At 36.0% G+C, this 14,370-nt stretch overlaps 1 protein-coding gene across 4 annotated transcripts in view; it reads right to left on the bottom strand.

Annotated features, from left to right (window-relative positions):
• Nucleotides 1–6,488: 6,488 nt before the first annotated feature.
• Nucleotides 6,489–14,370, bottom strand: part of LOC123549170 (small conductance calcium-activated potassium channel protein 2-like) — a 107,151-nt gene continuing 99,269 nt past the window's right edge. For all 4 annotated transcript variants that reach the window (XM_045337039.2, XM_045337036.2, XM_045337038.2 and 1 more), the window contains exon 2: nt 6,489–8,752. In XM_045337039.2, coding sequence (XP_045192974.2) covers nt 7,352–8,752 — 1,401 coding nt within the window. In that variant the 3' untranslated portion in view covers nt 6,489–7,351. The remainder of the gene's footprint in view (nt 8,753–14,370) is intronic.

Below are 14,370 nucleotides of genomic sequence, written 5' to 3'. Positions count from 1 at the left end.
TCGGACGTAGGAGGCAAAAGTAAACAACATTTAAACTAAGTCAGTATCACTTTACAATGCACGTTATGTCGTTATCGACTCGCATAGATAATAAGGCAGTCTTTTAGTTATGTAGAAATTTTGGCGCAAAGCAATTGAAATTTGTAAACTAATGAAGCAGTTTCCTGATTTGCAAGTGGTACAAACGATTCGCAAATGTCTCATACTTGCTTAAAAACAGTAGAGATGAAAGGAGAAAACAAAATATCCATGATTCCGCGTTCACGTCAATGTATGACGCCTTGGATAAAGACCAAGTACTCACGTTTAGCACCCTGTCTGAGATGCTTGGCATAAGTGTTCATACTTTTCAGTATTCTAACCAAACAATTCATTATGACTTAGGCGTTGTTCATCAAAATCAATAAATCAATTACAAATATTGAATAATGAAACCTAATGAAAGCATCTTGATGAAGGCACGACGTCGTTAACTGTAAATGATCACCGGGTGTTTTCGAAGTGGCGTAACTCCTATCTGTATGATCAGAATCACGTCAAATTTGCAGTGCAGTGAGTAAAAAGATTGCGAATAACGACGGTATATTTTTTGTTTTGTTTCATTAAACTAATTAATAAAACTAGAGATAAAGTCTACGTTATTTTTGAACAACCCTCGTAGATGCAAGTAAGACATCTGCTTGTGATTTTGTTATGTCTATTCGTGTCTGTAGAAGCAAGTACGACATCTACTTGTGATTTTGTTATGTTTATGTGTGTTTAAGGAGACCAGTACGACATCTACTTGTGATTTTGTTACGTTTATTTGTGTCTGTAAAGGCAAGTACGACATCTACTTGTGATTTTGTTATGTTTTTTCGTGTCTGTAGAGGCAAGTACATCTACTTGTGATTTTGTTATGTTTATTCGTGTCTGTAGAGGCAAGTGCATCTACTTAATTATGATTTTGTTACGTTTATGTGTGTCTGTAGAGGCAAGTACGACTTCTACTTGTTATTTTGTTATGTTTATTCGTGTCTGTAGAGTCAAATATGTCTACTTGTGATTTTGTAATGTTTATTCGTGTCTGTAGAGGCAAGTACATCTACTTGTGGTTTTGTTACGTTTATTTGTGTCTGTAAAGGCAAGTACGACATCTACTTGTGATTTTGTTATGTTTTTTCGTGTCTGTAGAGGCAAGTACATCTACTTGTGATTTTGTTATGTTTATTCGTGTCTGTAGAGGCAAGTGCATCTACTTCATTATGATTTTGTTACGTTTATGTGTGTCTGTAGAGATAAGTACGACATCTGCTTGTTATTTGTTTTTACGTTTACTCGTGTCTGTAGAGGCAAATATGTCTACTTGTGATTTTGTTGTGTTTATTCGTGTCTGTAGAGGCAAGTACGTCATCTACTTGTGATTTTGTTATGTTTATTCGTGTCTGTAGAGGCAAGTACGACATCTACTTGTGATTTTGTTATCTTTTTTCGTGTCTGTAGAGGCAAGTACATCTACTTGTGATTTTGTTACGTTTATTTGTGTCTGTAGAGGCAAGTACGTCATCTACTTGTGATTTTGTTATGTCTATTCTTGTCTGTAGAGGCAAGTACGACATCTGCTTGTGATTTTGTTATTTTTTTTCGTGTCTGTAGAGGCAAGTACATCTACTTGTGATTTTGTTATGTTTATTCGTGTCTGTAGAGGCAAGTGCATCTACTTAATTATGATTTTGTTACGTTTATGTGTGTCTGTAGAGATAAGTACGACTTCTACTTGTTATTTTTTTACGTTTATTCTTGTCTGTAGAGGCAAATATGTCTACTTGTGATTTTGTTATGTTTATTTGTGTCTGTAGAGGCAAGTACGTCATCTACTTGTGATTTTGCTATGTTTATTCGTGTCTGTAGAGACAAGTACATTTACTTGTGATTTTGTTATGTTTATTCGTGTCTGTAGAGACAAATGCGACATCTACTTGTGATTTTGTTATGTTTATTTGTGTCTGTAGAGACATGTACGACATCTACATGTGATATTTTACGTTTATGTGTGTCTGAAGAGGCGAGTACAACATCTACATGAGATTTTGTTATGTTTAAGTGTGTCTGTAGAGGCAAGTGCGACATCTACTTGTGATTTTGTTATATTTATTCGTGTCTGTAGAGGCAAGTACGACATCTACTCGTGATTTTGTTACGTTTATTCGTGTCTGAAGAGACAAGTACATTACTTGTAATATTGTTACGTTTATTCCTGTTTGTAGAGGCAAGTACATCTACTTGTGGTTTTGTTACGTTTATTCGTGTCTGTAGAGGCAAGTACGACATCTACTTGTGATTTTGTTACGTTTATTCGTGTCTGTAGAGACAAGTACATTTACTTGTGATTATGTTATGTTTATTCGTGTCTGTGGAGCCAAGTACATTTACTTGTGTTTTTGTTACGTATATTCGTGTCTGTAGAGCCAAGTACATTTACTTGTGTTTTTGTTACGTTTATTCGTGTCTGTAGAGCCAAGTACATTTACTTGTGTTTTTGTTACGTCTATTCGTGTCTGTAGAGACAAGTACATTTACTTGTGTTTATGTTACGTTTATTCGTGTCTGTAAAGCCAAGTACATTTACTTGTGTTTTTGTTACGTGTATTCGTGTCTGTAGAGGCCAGTACATTTACTTGTGTTTTTGTTACGTGTATTCGTGTCTGTAGAGCCAAGTACATTTACTTGTGTTTTTGTTACGTGTATTCGTGTCTGTAGAGCCAAGTACATTTACTTGTGTTTTTGTTACGTTTATTCGTGTCTGTAGAGCCAAGTACATCTTCTTGTGATTTTGTTACGTGTATTCATGTCTGTAGAGACAAGTACATCTACTTGTGTTTTTGTTACGTGTATTCGTGTCTGTAGAGACAAGTACATCTACTTGTGTTTTTGTTACGTTTATTCGTGTCTGTAGAGACAAGTACATCTACTTGTGTTTTTGTTACCTGTATTCGTGTCTGTAGAGGCAAGTACGACATCTACTTGTGATGTACGTTTTGATTATTCGTGCCTTTATTTCTCATTGTGAGGCAACTTTTGTTTATTCATACCTCTAGATGCTTGTACGACATCTACCTGTTATGTAGAATGTGTTTATCTATGACCTTAAGTAAAGAACGGAATTTATATTTGATGTAGGCTGCTTCTGGATGCAAGAACGACATCTTTGTAGATGCAAGTTTTGACTCTTCATGTCTCAAGAAAAAAAAAAGACTTTTATATCTCCGTGACTCCGGATGAAGTACAACATCTACTTGTAATGAAGATTTTGCTTATTCGTGCATATAGACAAATATACAAATACGACCTCTACTTGCCATGTAAGTTTTGAATATTCATGGTTCTATACTTATAAGTACGACTACTTAAGACGAAGGTTTCTCTAGATGTTTGTGATATAGGATTTGTTTTCATGCCTTTTCATGAAGAACGATATCTGAGCCGCGCCATGACAAAACCAACATAGTGGCTTTGCGACCAGCATGGATCCAGACCAGCCTGCGCATCCGCGCAGTCTGGTCAGGATCCATGCTGTTCGATAACAGTTTCTCTAATAACTATAAGCTTTGAAAGCGAACAGCATGGATCCATGCTGGTCGCAAAGCCACTATGTTGGTTTTCTCATGGCACGGCTCATCTAATTGTGAGGTAGGGTTTGTTAGTTAATGCCTATAGAAAAAACGATAGTATCTAGTTATTTTGCAAAACATAGGTTTGAAATTAAACACAGGTTTAAAATCAAAAAGCCTTGAAATGAATGAAAATGTCCAGACATTTCTCAAATATAGATACATTTATATCATTTGAAGCAAAAGTGCAAAGTTATGAGTATTTGATTTTCATATCATAGAAAATTTTGTGATCAAGAAAATATAACTTTTCCTGACATGTAGAGCGTGAAGGGACATAATATATTTGATATTGTCTGTTTCGGTGTACTAGTATAACAGTTTTATTCCGTCAAAACCGCCCAAGTTACTTTGACGTGTTTTAGAGTATGAAATTACTAACTGGTAGTACCAGTGAAAAACTAGAGCTATCACTAAAGGTGATGAATGTACCCCCCCCCCCCTACATGCACTGACACAGTACATTGCAATTTGACGCACATCAGATTGCATAATTATGTGGACTGTATGTATATAGACTGTATGTATACAATATAGTAACAAAAAACAAAGTCCCATAACTATGCAGAATATTTATTTAAAAGAACGTACAACTAGGGTTGGTACTGATCACTTGTGTGAAGTTTCATTAAAGTGTGTGCAAGGGTTCGGAAGATTAGGCGCGCACAAGATTGCATATGCAGACTGTATGTACATAGTATGTTAACAAGAAACAAAGTCCCATAACTCTGCAATTTTTGTCGCTGAAAGAACCTAACATGTCCCATGCACAACTGCTGTTGTTACTGATCACTTGTGTGAAGTTTCATTAAATTGTGTCAAGGGGATGAGGAGAGATGGTGCGCAAAAGATTGTGTCTATGTTTATAGTATAGTAACAAAAAACAAAGTCCCGTAACTCTGCAAATTGTTTTCTGAAAGAACCTAACATGTCCCATGCACAACTACTGTTGTTACTAATCACTTGTGTGAAGTTTCATTAAATTGTGTCAAGAGGATGAGGAGAGATGGTGCGCACGAAACTGTGTCTATGTATATAGTATAGTAACAAAAAAACAAAGTCCCGTAACTCTGCATTTTTTTTTCTGAAAGAACCTAACATGTCCCATGCACAACTACTGTTGTTAGTGATCACTTGTGTGAAGTTTCATAAAACTGTGTCAAGGGGATGAGGAGAGATGGTGCGCACAAGATTGTGTCTATGTATATAGTATAGTAACAAAAAACAAAGTCCCGTAACTCTGCAATTTTTTTTTCTGAAAGAACCTTACATGCCCTATGCACAACTAATGTTGTTACTGATTACTTGTGTGAAGTTTCATTAAATTGTGTCAAGGGGATGAGGAGAGATGGTGCGCACAAGATTGTGTCTACGGACGGACAGACAGACAGACAGACGGACGGACAGATAGACAACCTGAAACCAATATACCCCCCTTACAACTTTGTTGTCGGGGGGGTACAATAACTTAGATCGAATCTTTTATATTTGTATCTTTAGCTGCAGAAAAACGCCGAAGACATCGAGCTTTGTCCATACTGCAAGGTTTTAGATGATTTCAAGCGTTACAAAGTAATACCTCTCTAGTATTATGACTAAGAACGAGTCATTCGTTCATTGTATCCTAGACATTATTAAGTCCACTGTTTACATTTTTACTCTACCGGTGCGCGTATTAATCCCATTTCATTACAAAAAGTAAAGTACGTCCAGTCTGAATAAATGAACATACCTGGCCTTTATTTTGCTACATCTTGGTACGGATCGTTGATTTTACAATTGTTAATTTGTTTATCATGAAATCTTATACACAGTTTGCGCCGACAATTTATCTACTGTCAAATACATTTTCGTTAATATTTTTACCATATGGATTGGTTGATTTATACGTATTAGACATTTGTGAATTAAGACGAAGTTAACTGTGGACACCCAAGACGATCGATATTTTAAGGGGGCATCTCAACATTTAAATCATATTATGAGCAGACGAAAATTCTAATATTTCAAAACGTACTTTAGCTAGAATTTCCATATATCAATTATTAATTAGTACATGACCTTTGCTCACACGTAGATTCACCCGCCCCCCCCCCCCCCCCCCCCCAAGCTCCTTTTTTGCAGTAAAACCAGAATATTTTTCTTTATTTTGTAAAATGAGGATTTTTGAAAATGGAATCGTGTGTGTAAACAAGTTTTTTTTATATATATAATTTGGCTTAGTAAAAACATGGAATTTAGATTGTTGTTAACAAGGCTTTCCTATGACCTTATCTAGTCACATAATGACCCAGTGTCAAACATTGGCGAAATTTTATCAGCACAACATTCTGACTAAGTATTTTTTAAGATTGGATAACAAATTTCAAGCTCTAAGTTATCATTGAAATTGTAAAACGACGGACGACGTCGGACAACGAGCTCACTTTGAGCACTTTGTGCTCAGATGTTAGCACTTTGTGCTCAGATGTACTAAAATCTTAGATACACAATTCCTAATGTTGAATAACATTCCAACACAATATCATTCTTTCTGCAACGGTCGATCAATACTTTCTATGATATGTGTATTACAAATATTCTCTGACGGACAGACGGATGGACGAACAGATAAAGCCAAATCTTCATCCCCTACCGCGTAGTGGTGGCATAATAAACCAGGCATATCATCTTTCACGATTTTTTTCTACCGCAAATGATATAATAATGTTGAGATGGCCCCCGTGAAAAAATCGATCGTCTCAGGTGCTGTTCACACTCCGCTTCGTCTTAATTCGCAAATGTCTATTAGGGACATAGTTTAACAAAGCCACAAGAGTACGTAAAGTAACATCCAAACCAACTTAGACCTAATTTATTTCTATGTTATGATACATACAAGTTTATATACTTAACAAAATCTTTAACACACACTATAACATACTTTTACATTATATCAACAGACAACAAAATATAAACTCCGTGTAAATGTTTCACAGTACAACAAACAAAAATAATAAATACGTCCAAAAATAACAATTTTAAAACAAGCTTCTCAATAATATCATGACAATGGTTGTAAAAAAGAAAGTACGACATTTTAACAGAATTGTTTACCACATACGGCTTATGTTCAGATTTGGAAATGACTCTGTTTTCAAGGTCAATCTTAGAATAATTCAAGTAGCTTAACTCTTATAGGATACTGTGTCTTTTTTTATAAAACGTCATTTCTCTAACTTTCCGTCCGAACTTGGTTTCTAAGCGTATACTAGTATATCTCTCGCAAAGGATTTGTAGCAGGGGCGCGTTCCTGAAGCATATATCTTTGGCTTGAAAATAAAGCGATTTTGACGTGTTATAAACGTCCACAATCCTAGAACGCACCATTTCTTTTCGAACTCCTAATATATTCTCATGGGAAACCAAAAAAAGGGTAACAAAACCCAGTACGTTCTAGACTCGAAATTAAACGTACTGATATGATGTAACACGTAATGTATATATGAAAATTCCCAGAACCACATCTTCTATATTCTAATACCAAGACCACAACACTAAATTATTAATACAGACATATCACTTGTTTTGGCTCATAAATACGCTACGCTAAGTTTACTTTTTGTAACGTTGAAATATAAGTTTTACAATAAAGTTTCTTTCCACACCGTTGTAATGCATATAGCACAGGGCATAGTGTTAGAAAATGGCATTCGTTTTACTTATCGACTTCCCGAAATTAGAACATCTAACTTTTTATCAATATTTGAAATCTTTTCTTCAATGTCAATTACTCTAGTCTGAAGGTTTGTTTGTTCTTCTTGTAACTGTTCCACAATTTCAAAAACATCATTAACTGATTTTGAAACCTCTACAATACCGACAGAACTTTCACCAATAGATATTTTCTCATTTTTCGCTTCTCTCATTGTATAGATAGACTGTAAAAGTTTCCCGTAAACGCGTGTTCTGCGAGTTCCGTCGGATATACCTTGACGTTTCATACGCCAAAGACTCAAAGCATATTTAATGACATCAGAGGCAGCATTTTTCCTAACTTTATCCAGCTGAACACGCGACACAAAGTTGTGAACGTATTTTTCAGGTCTGCTTTGTTCTAATTTGGAAGCTAAAACAGCTACAAGAAGAGCAGTTGTGCCAACGCCCATTAGCCCAGTAAGGACAGAGACAAATCGTCCACAGTACGTGCTTGGTGTAAAATCTCCATATCCAATTGTGAGAAAAGTAATAGCAACGAGCCACATCGAATTCAAATAGCTGCTCTCAGGTGAGCCTGGGTGATAATATATTTCACAGGTCCTCAATGCCCAGCTGCCTATTATAAGAATTGCGAGCATTAGCGAAACAAGCATAGTTCCTGGCATTGTGGACATAAGAGCCTTGAAAACAAATACTGTGTTTATTTTTACTTTGTTCAATGCCCCAAGGCTTTGTGTTGATGTGTCAGTCAATAGACGGTGGTGAACAACGGTGAACTTTCCGATTAAGTAAAGCCGCGCGAGCATAAGTATGGAAAATATGGCGTCCAGAGAAACCATGCGATATCGGCCATCAACTCCATATGCCGGAACTCTTATGTCACCTGGTATCGGATGAATACTGCATATCAACAATTCCAGCAAAATCTTCAAATAAGAAACTGGAAAATGCATAGCTAACCTCCAGTCTTCCCAACTATTGTCAGCCATCTGAATCTGCACACCCGTCGCATGGTATAATATAATTGCTACTAGAAGAACTACAGTCGACAGCGATATCAAAGATTTGATAATAATCGAGCCCGCGTCTGTCTTTGTAAAGACCCCGCGTATAAAGCATTCTGTCTCTACAAGCATCAGAGCAATTCCAAACAACGCCATGATGAACTCTATGTCCACAATCATTCGTCTACGATTTATTAGTTGTTTTCTCCTTCCTAGTTTGTATCCAATATTGTCATATCGGCTTGATACACCAAACGCGGAGGAATCGTGAGCAACTTCGCCGGGAGATCCAGTTACGTTATCATCCTCATTTCCGACGTATCTCCGAAACTTTCCGTTAGCTTTCCCAACCAGTGGAATTCCTGGGTCTTCAATTACTGTACTGCCGCTCATCTTGCTCTGCAATTAAAGTAATAACTAGATTAGCCTAGACGCTACAGCCTTATAGTATAAGGTTAGAGTATGCGTGATATGGCTTCCATGCTTCAAAGGGTTATTGCATTTTGTTCTATATTTTTATACACCAATAAACGTGCATTACCCGCTGAAAAAAAAAAACAACAAAAAACATTTCCCTAGTAAAAATAATTATGTTAGGTGCTCTTGCAAAAGAAATCATGGTTATAGAAATGACAAATACATACATATATAGAAAATCCAATATATAGGTTAATTTACACTTTGCGAACATGACCTTAAGTTTATATGTTAATATTATACGCATATACGCAACTATTCTGTGATAAATACTATTTTATACCCATAACTCGTTTCAAGATGCTGAAGACTTTGATAAACTTATTTATACTTCTTTCTTAGTCTACCATGTCTCAATTTCTTATATAGTTTGCATAAATCTCTATCATTCATTATTATATAATAATATAAATACTAGATTTATATAACACCATTTTCATGATAAACGCGTTCAGATGTGTTTTATATACAAATGCAGCCACTATAAGGAAGCCAAATTTAGAGCGATCTAAGCAGAGATGATCCGTAGAAATGAGAAGAAAGATACAAGCATGACTGGCTTACTTAGCCTAGCTCTGAATGAATAGACAATCTGGTTCTTTATTATATCCAATATATAGCAACGATACACGCAAATCTGTTCGTTTGGGTGTTAGACATTCGAATTCAATTGTCTGGGTCTTGATATACAAACCCTGCCACTGGGTTTTGTTAAAAAGGTTCTGCGTTCTTTGAAAATGGAAACTGATTTTTGTTCTTGTTTCTAGAGTTTATATCTACATGTAAGAAACATTTAGTACGATAAATAATCACAGAATTAAAGTGATTCAACGTGATGTTGTAGTTAAGATAAGAAAATTCACGGCTTTGAATCAATATTTATTATTCAATTTCAGTCATGACATGTAATAAACTTGGAATCTGTTTACATATTTTAGCAAACAAATGGCTATGCTTCTCCGATACTCGGAAAAAACACACGCTTATTTTGCATGCAGTCACACAAATTACGCAATGCAATGTGTTTTTGATGGTTAGATAGAAATTGTAGTGCATTCATGCTAACAAACAACATTTGAGCCGTGCCATGAGAAAATCAACATAGTGAGTTTGCGACCAGCATGGATCCAGACCAGCCTGCGCATCCGCGCAGTCTGGTCAGGATCCATGCTGTTCGCTGATGGTTTCTCTAATTGCAGTAGGCTTCAAAAGCGAACAGTATTGATCCTGACCAGACTGCGCGGATGCGCAGGCTGGTCTGGATCCATGCTGGTCGCACACCCACTATGTTGGTTTTCTCACGGCACGGCTCATTTTGTATAACGAAATAATCAAATACACATACATGTAATCAACAATATTATGCACCTCAGCACCATGGATAACACAAAAAGAGTTTCTGAATATAACATTTTCTTTTCTTTTCATTGTGGTTCTTGTTACTTATGGCATGCCGTAGAAAAATATGTTATAACTTTCACAGATTTTTGTTAGTATATATTTGTAAATAAATTCTACAAATAACCCGTATGAGAATAGATCTGTTTCAATATAGTAAATGTCTTTACAGTTCAAAGGATAGAAAAAGTGCCACAGTTGACAAGTAAAATGAGAGCACAGACGCTTATATAAAGCAACAGGATGTTGTTGTTTTTTTTTGTATCATTTTGAAGCTAAAACACTGAATTAGTTAAATATGTTCATGATTATACCGACAGAATCGTGAAAAAAAAAACAACAAAAAAAACGCTAGGGTCGGCGGGTTACCCGAAACAAAACATTTTTAGGCCTTATTACGTACGATGATTCACCTTTTAAACTACGGAATATATTGTGTATATGCCTATCACTTAATAAGAATTTAAAGCTTACATTAAAACAAACCGAATATTCGAATATGGCAAACCGAATATTCGAATATCGATTTCAGTATTCGTTCCCATCCGTAATTTTTAAGTACGCATGATACCGCTTTGTTTCATTGAAACAAAATATTACGAACAAATATTTTTAATGACCACCCAAATGGTTACTGTATATAAATAATGAAACCCACTCAGTTTTAAATAGACGAAGCAGTCGTAATGTTTGAACTTTAGATATGTCTCATGGGACCTCGTACTGTGACCGTGAATAGGCTTGGGGGAAGTTTAATATTACCCAGGCTAGTCTTATAACTATGTTAAAATCTCTATAGTTTTTACTCAGTTTTATTAACGTTTCGGCCTTAAGGCCTTTATCAAAATGACAAATTCAGAGAATTACTCTACATATATATCATGGCGTCTCATAATATAACAACACTTGAAAAACATTTGATTGATTTCAAATGTTGTTATATTATGAGACGCCATGACGTAGAGTAATTCTCGGAATTTGTCATTTTGATAAAGGCCTTAAGGCCGAAACGTTAATACAATTGAGTGAAAACTATAGAGTCTTTAAACATTTGGTACCCCTTAGGGTAATTACTGTGTTATGTTAAAATCGTTTGTATACTTATAAGCAGCTTAGAATGTTAATCAATCAAGACCAAGTTTTATATCGAATCTAGATTTTTAACAAATTTTACTCTAAATTTTTACTGACCGGACTGCTTTCAGCTAAAATCACACTGCCCCGGATGGGCTTGCGGATGAGTTCCGGATAGCACCCGTAACGTATCCGTAGAACTCCTATCTCATTCGTAAGTCATCCGGTGTATCCATTCAGACATCGGGGGCATCCGGGGGCAAGGGTGCGAAGTTTTGAACATGCACGGATAATATATCCGCAAGGAATCCGTAATAAATCCGTAACAGGTCTGAATAGATCGTACCAGATCTTAAAAGATCGGAACAGTCCGGAAGACAATCACTGTGGTGAAAAAATACGAGCTATTACGATTTTATTCCGGTTCTGATAAGGTTAATTAAGGTTCTGTTTCGATACCAGTAGAGATTTATAACGTAACAAATTCGCAAAACATATATTTTTTCTTACACATCCGGAGCAATCCGGGGATGGAAATCCGGAACTCATCCTCAAGCCTATCCGGGGCAGTGTGATTCAAGCTTAGTAATATTCGCAACATTTTCCACGTTTAGTTCAACCATACTACAAATATATCAACATACATAATCAAAATTATGTTTACTGAAAATTTGTCTATTGTGTAAGATATTCACATTTCTTATTTAGAACGTTCAACCTAGAGCTGGCGTATTTAATGATAGAAGAAGCCGGTGGACCATCATGGTTTTCTCGTGAACAATTTTACATGCTATTATTCATTTTATTACGGACATGTAAGACTGAATGACGGAGCATAGCATCGAGTCCGCTTCGACCACTCTGCCAGTTGTCTTTCCACCAGAACGAAAAAAAAAATGTGTACAAAAATAAAGCTAAACTAAATTTGACCGTCAATGCTCCCTGCCGCTTAATAACAACATTCAGACTAATATTAAACGAACTTGTTTTAGCACATTTGTAAAAATGTCATTGTTTTTCAGACTATGTGTTTAGCGTTGCTAATCATAGATTTTGACTTGTCCAGCTTAATGATTATCTAGTCTACGTCATTCGTCAAGTTAAGTAAAGCCGAGACATAGGCGCCACTTTCCTAATGATATAATACAAGGAATTATGTGATTCTCACTCCGTGGAAAAACAGCAAATACAGAATCTTGTTCTAACGTTAAATTGAAAGTTGGCGTGAAGTGAAAAATCACCGCGTAAATTACCCCCAAATCAATATTGTCGATATTCCATTATCTACTACGTTGCGGAAGAAACTGTTTTTAATAAATTGCGCCGAAGGTCCGTACTTGCGTCCACATACAACGTGGCTTCAGATTCCGAAGGAGAAATATGACTCCATGTTTCAATGTGGGTATGTACACATGCATTTTCGTACGGCCTTGAAGATTTAACTTAGAAACGTGTTATCTACAAATGACATACATAATTATTAATTATATCGTGACCCCAGTGGGGCTCGAACCTACAACCCCTGGATTGTTATTTATATTGTGATTCCTTTACTGTGATACTTATTTTAAACTGCTGATAAATTTGCTCAAGTTAGAGCTAGTTGTGCTTTGCTAGGACATGTCATCATTCATCCAGGACCAGAATGGAAATAAGGGGATTCGCGTGTGTTGTACCATACCATGTATTTTATATACTGAAATAAATCAACCAATCAATTACCGCAATAAGAGTTTTGTTTTCTAAATTTGAAACGTGTTGGGATATTTGACCTGCAAATCATAAAAGGTTTAAAAAGTTTACGATCTTAGATTGACTTCATACATTTGAAAGAAAACATTTTCTGAAGAAGCAGTATTCATTTAAATTTGGATTTAAGTTTTATCCCTTAAAATGTACAAGTTAACGTAGAATAAAATGTTTAAGCTTCTCTGGGATTTAAAACGTGAATTCTAATTATTCTACTACATGTTTTTGAAAACAAGTGCAGAATAACTTTGCGATTCATGGATTTACAAGAAATCCCAATGCGGTTTATACCCATCTAAATGCACACATTTTTAATCCTTAAAAATTCTAGCCTAGGTTTGATGTCCGATATGTGCCGCTTAAGTGGAAACAAAACTAGTTCGTTTAATGATCGGCATTTCAAATGAGAGAGTTAGATAACATAAAACATTTGCTTTAGAACTACAAAAACAAACGATCTTTGCTAACGACATATGTAAAATTACACTACAAATCGACTTGCAATAAATTAGTATTGCCAGTCTTAAATCCTAATGTTTCCACATGCGAGTAAAACGCAGAAGCGTTTAATTACATACTTTGACGCATTTCAAACGATCAGAAGTGTGCATGTCATCAGTGTAAGCGTTATTAACCAATAGCTCTAATAACAGTGCAAACATTAGGAAAACGTTGATGAAACAGAAAAATAGTGTTGCACATATATTGTCAAACTGCTTCGTGGCTGAATGGTAATTTTCAATAAATACTGCAAACATTATGTAAGTAAATTTAAAGTTTCTAAATTAGCACAGATTCATCTGTTAGCCGTTTGGAAAAAATGGGGCGATAAATATATCAATGCAGAAAGATCCTTCTGGTGCTACTTCCGCTGCTAATGAGAGAAAACGTGTGTTAACAAAGATTCTCGCGCTCACGTGCTGTTATAACACCTTTTTATATATGCGCGTTCCGTGGCAAAGCGTAAACGTCTTACGGCCTTAAAACGGATAATTCAAAAGGAAATGACGTCAACGTGAAAAAAAACGTAGACTTTACCGCGCATTTCATGGAAATTTAATGACGTTGAGGGACAATATGAGCCGCGCCATGAGAAAACCAACATAGTGGCTTTGCGACCAGCATGGATCCAGACCAGCCTGCGCATCCGCGCAGTCTGGTCAGGATCCATGCTGTTCGCTAACAGTTTCTCCAATTCCAATAGACTTTAAAAGCGAACAGCATGGAGCCTGACCAGACTGCGCGGATGCGCAGGCTGGTCTGGATCCATGCTGGTCGCAAACCCACTATGTTGGTTTTCTCATGGCATGGCTCATATT

Source organism: Mercenaria mercenaria, chromosome 6 (genome assembly GCF_021730395.1).
Source record: "Mercenaria mercenaria strain notata chromosome 6, MADL_Memer_1, whole genome shotgun sequence".
Lineage (NCBI taxonomy): Eukaryota > Metazoa > Mollusca > Bivalvia > Venerida > Veneridae > Mercenaria > Mercenaria mercenaria.
Note: the sequence above shows the minus strand (reverse complement) of the source record. Positions and strands in the feature narration are given on the sequence as shown.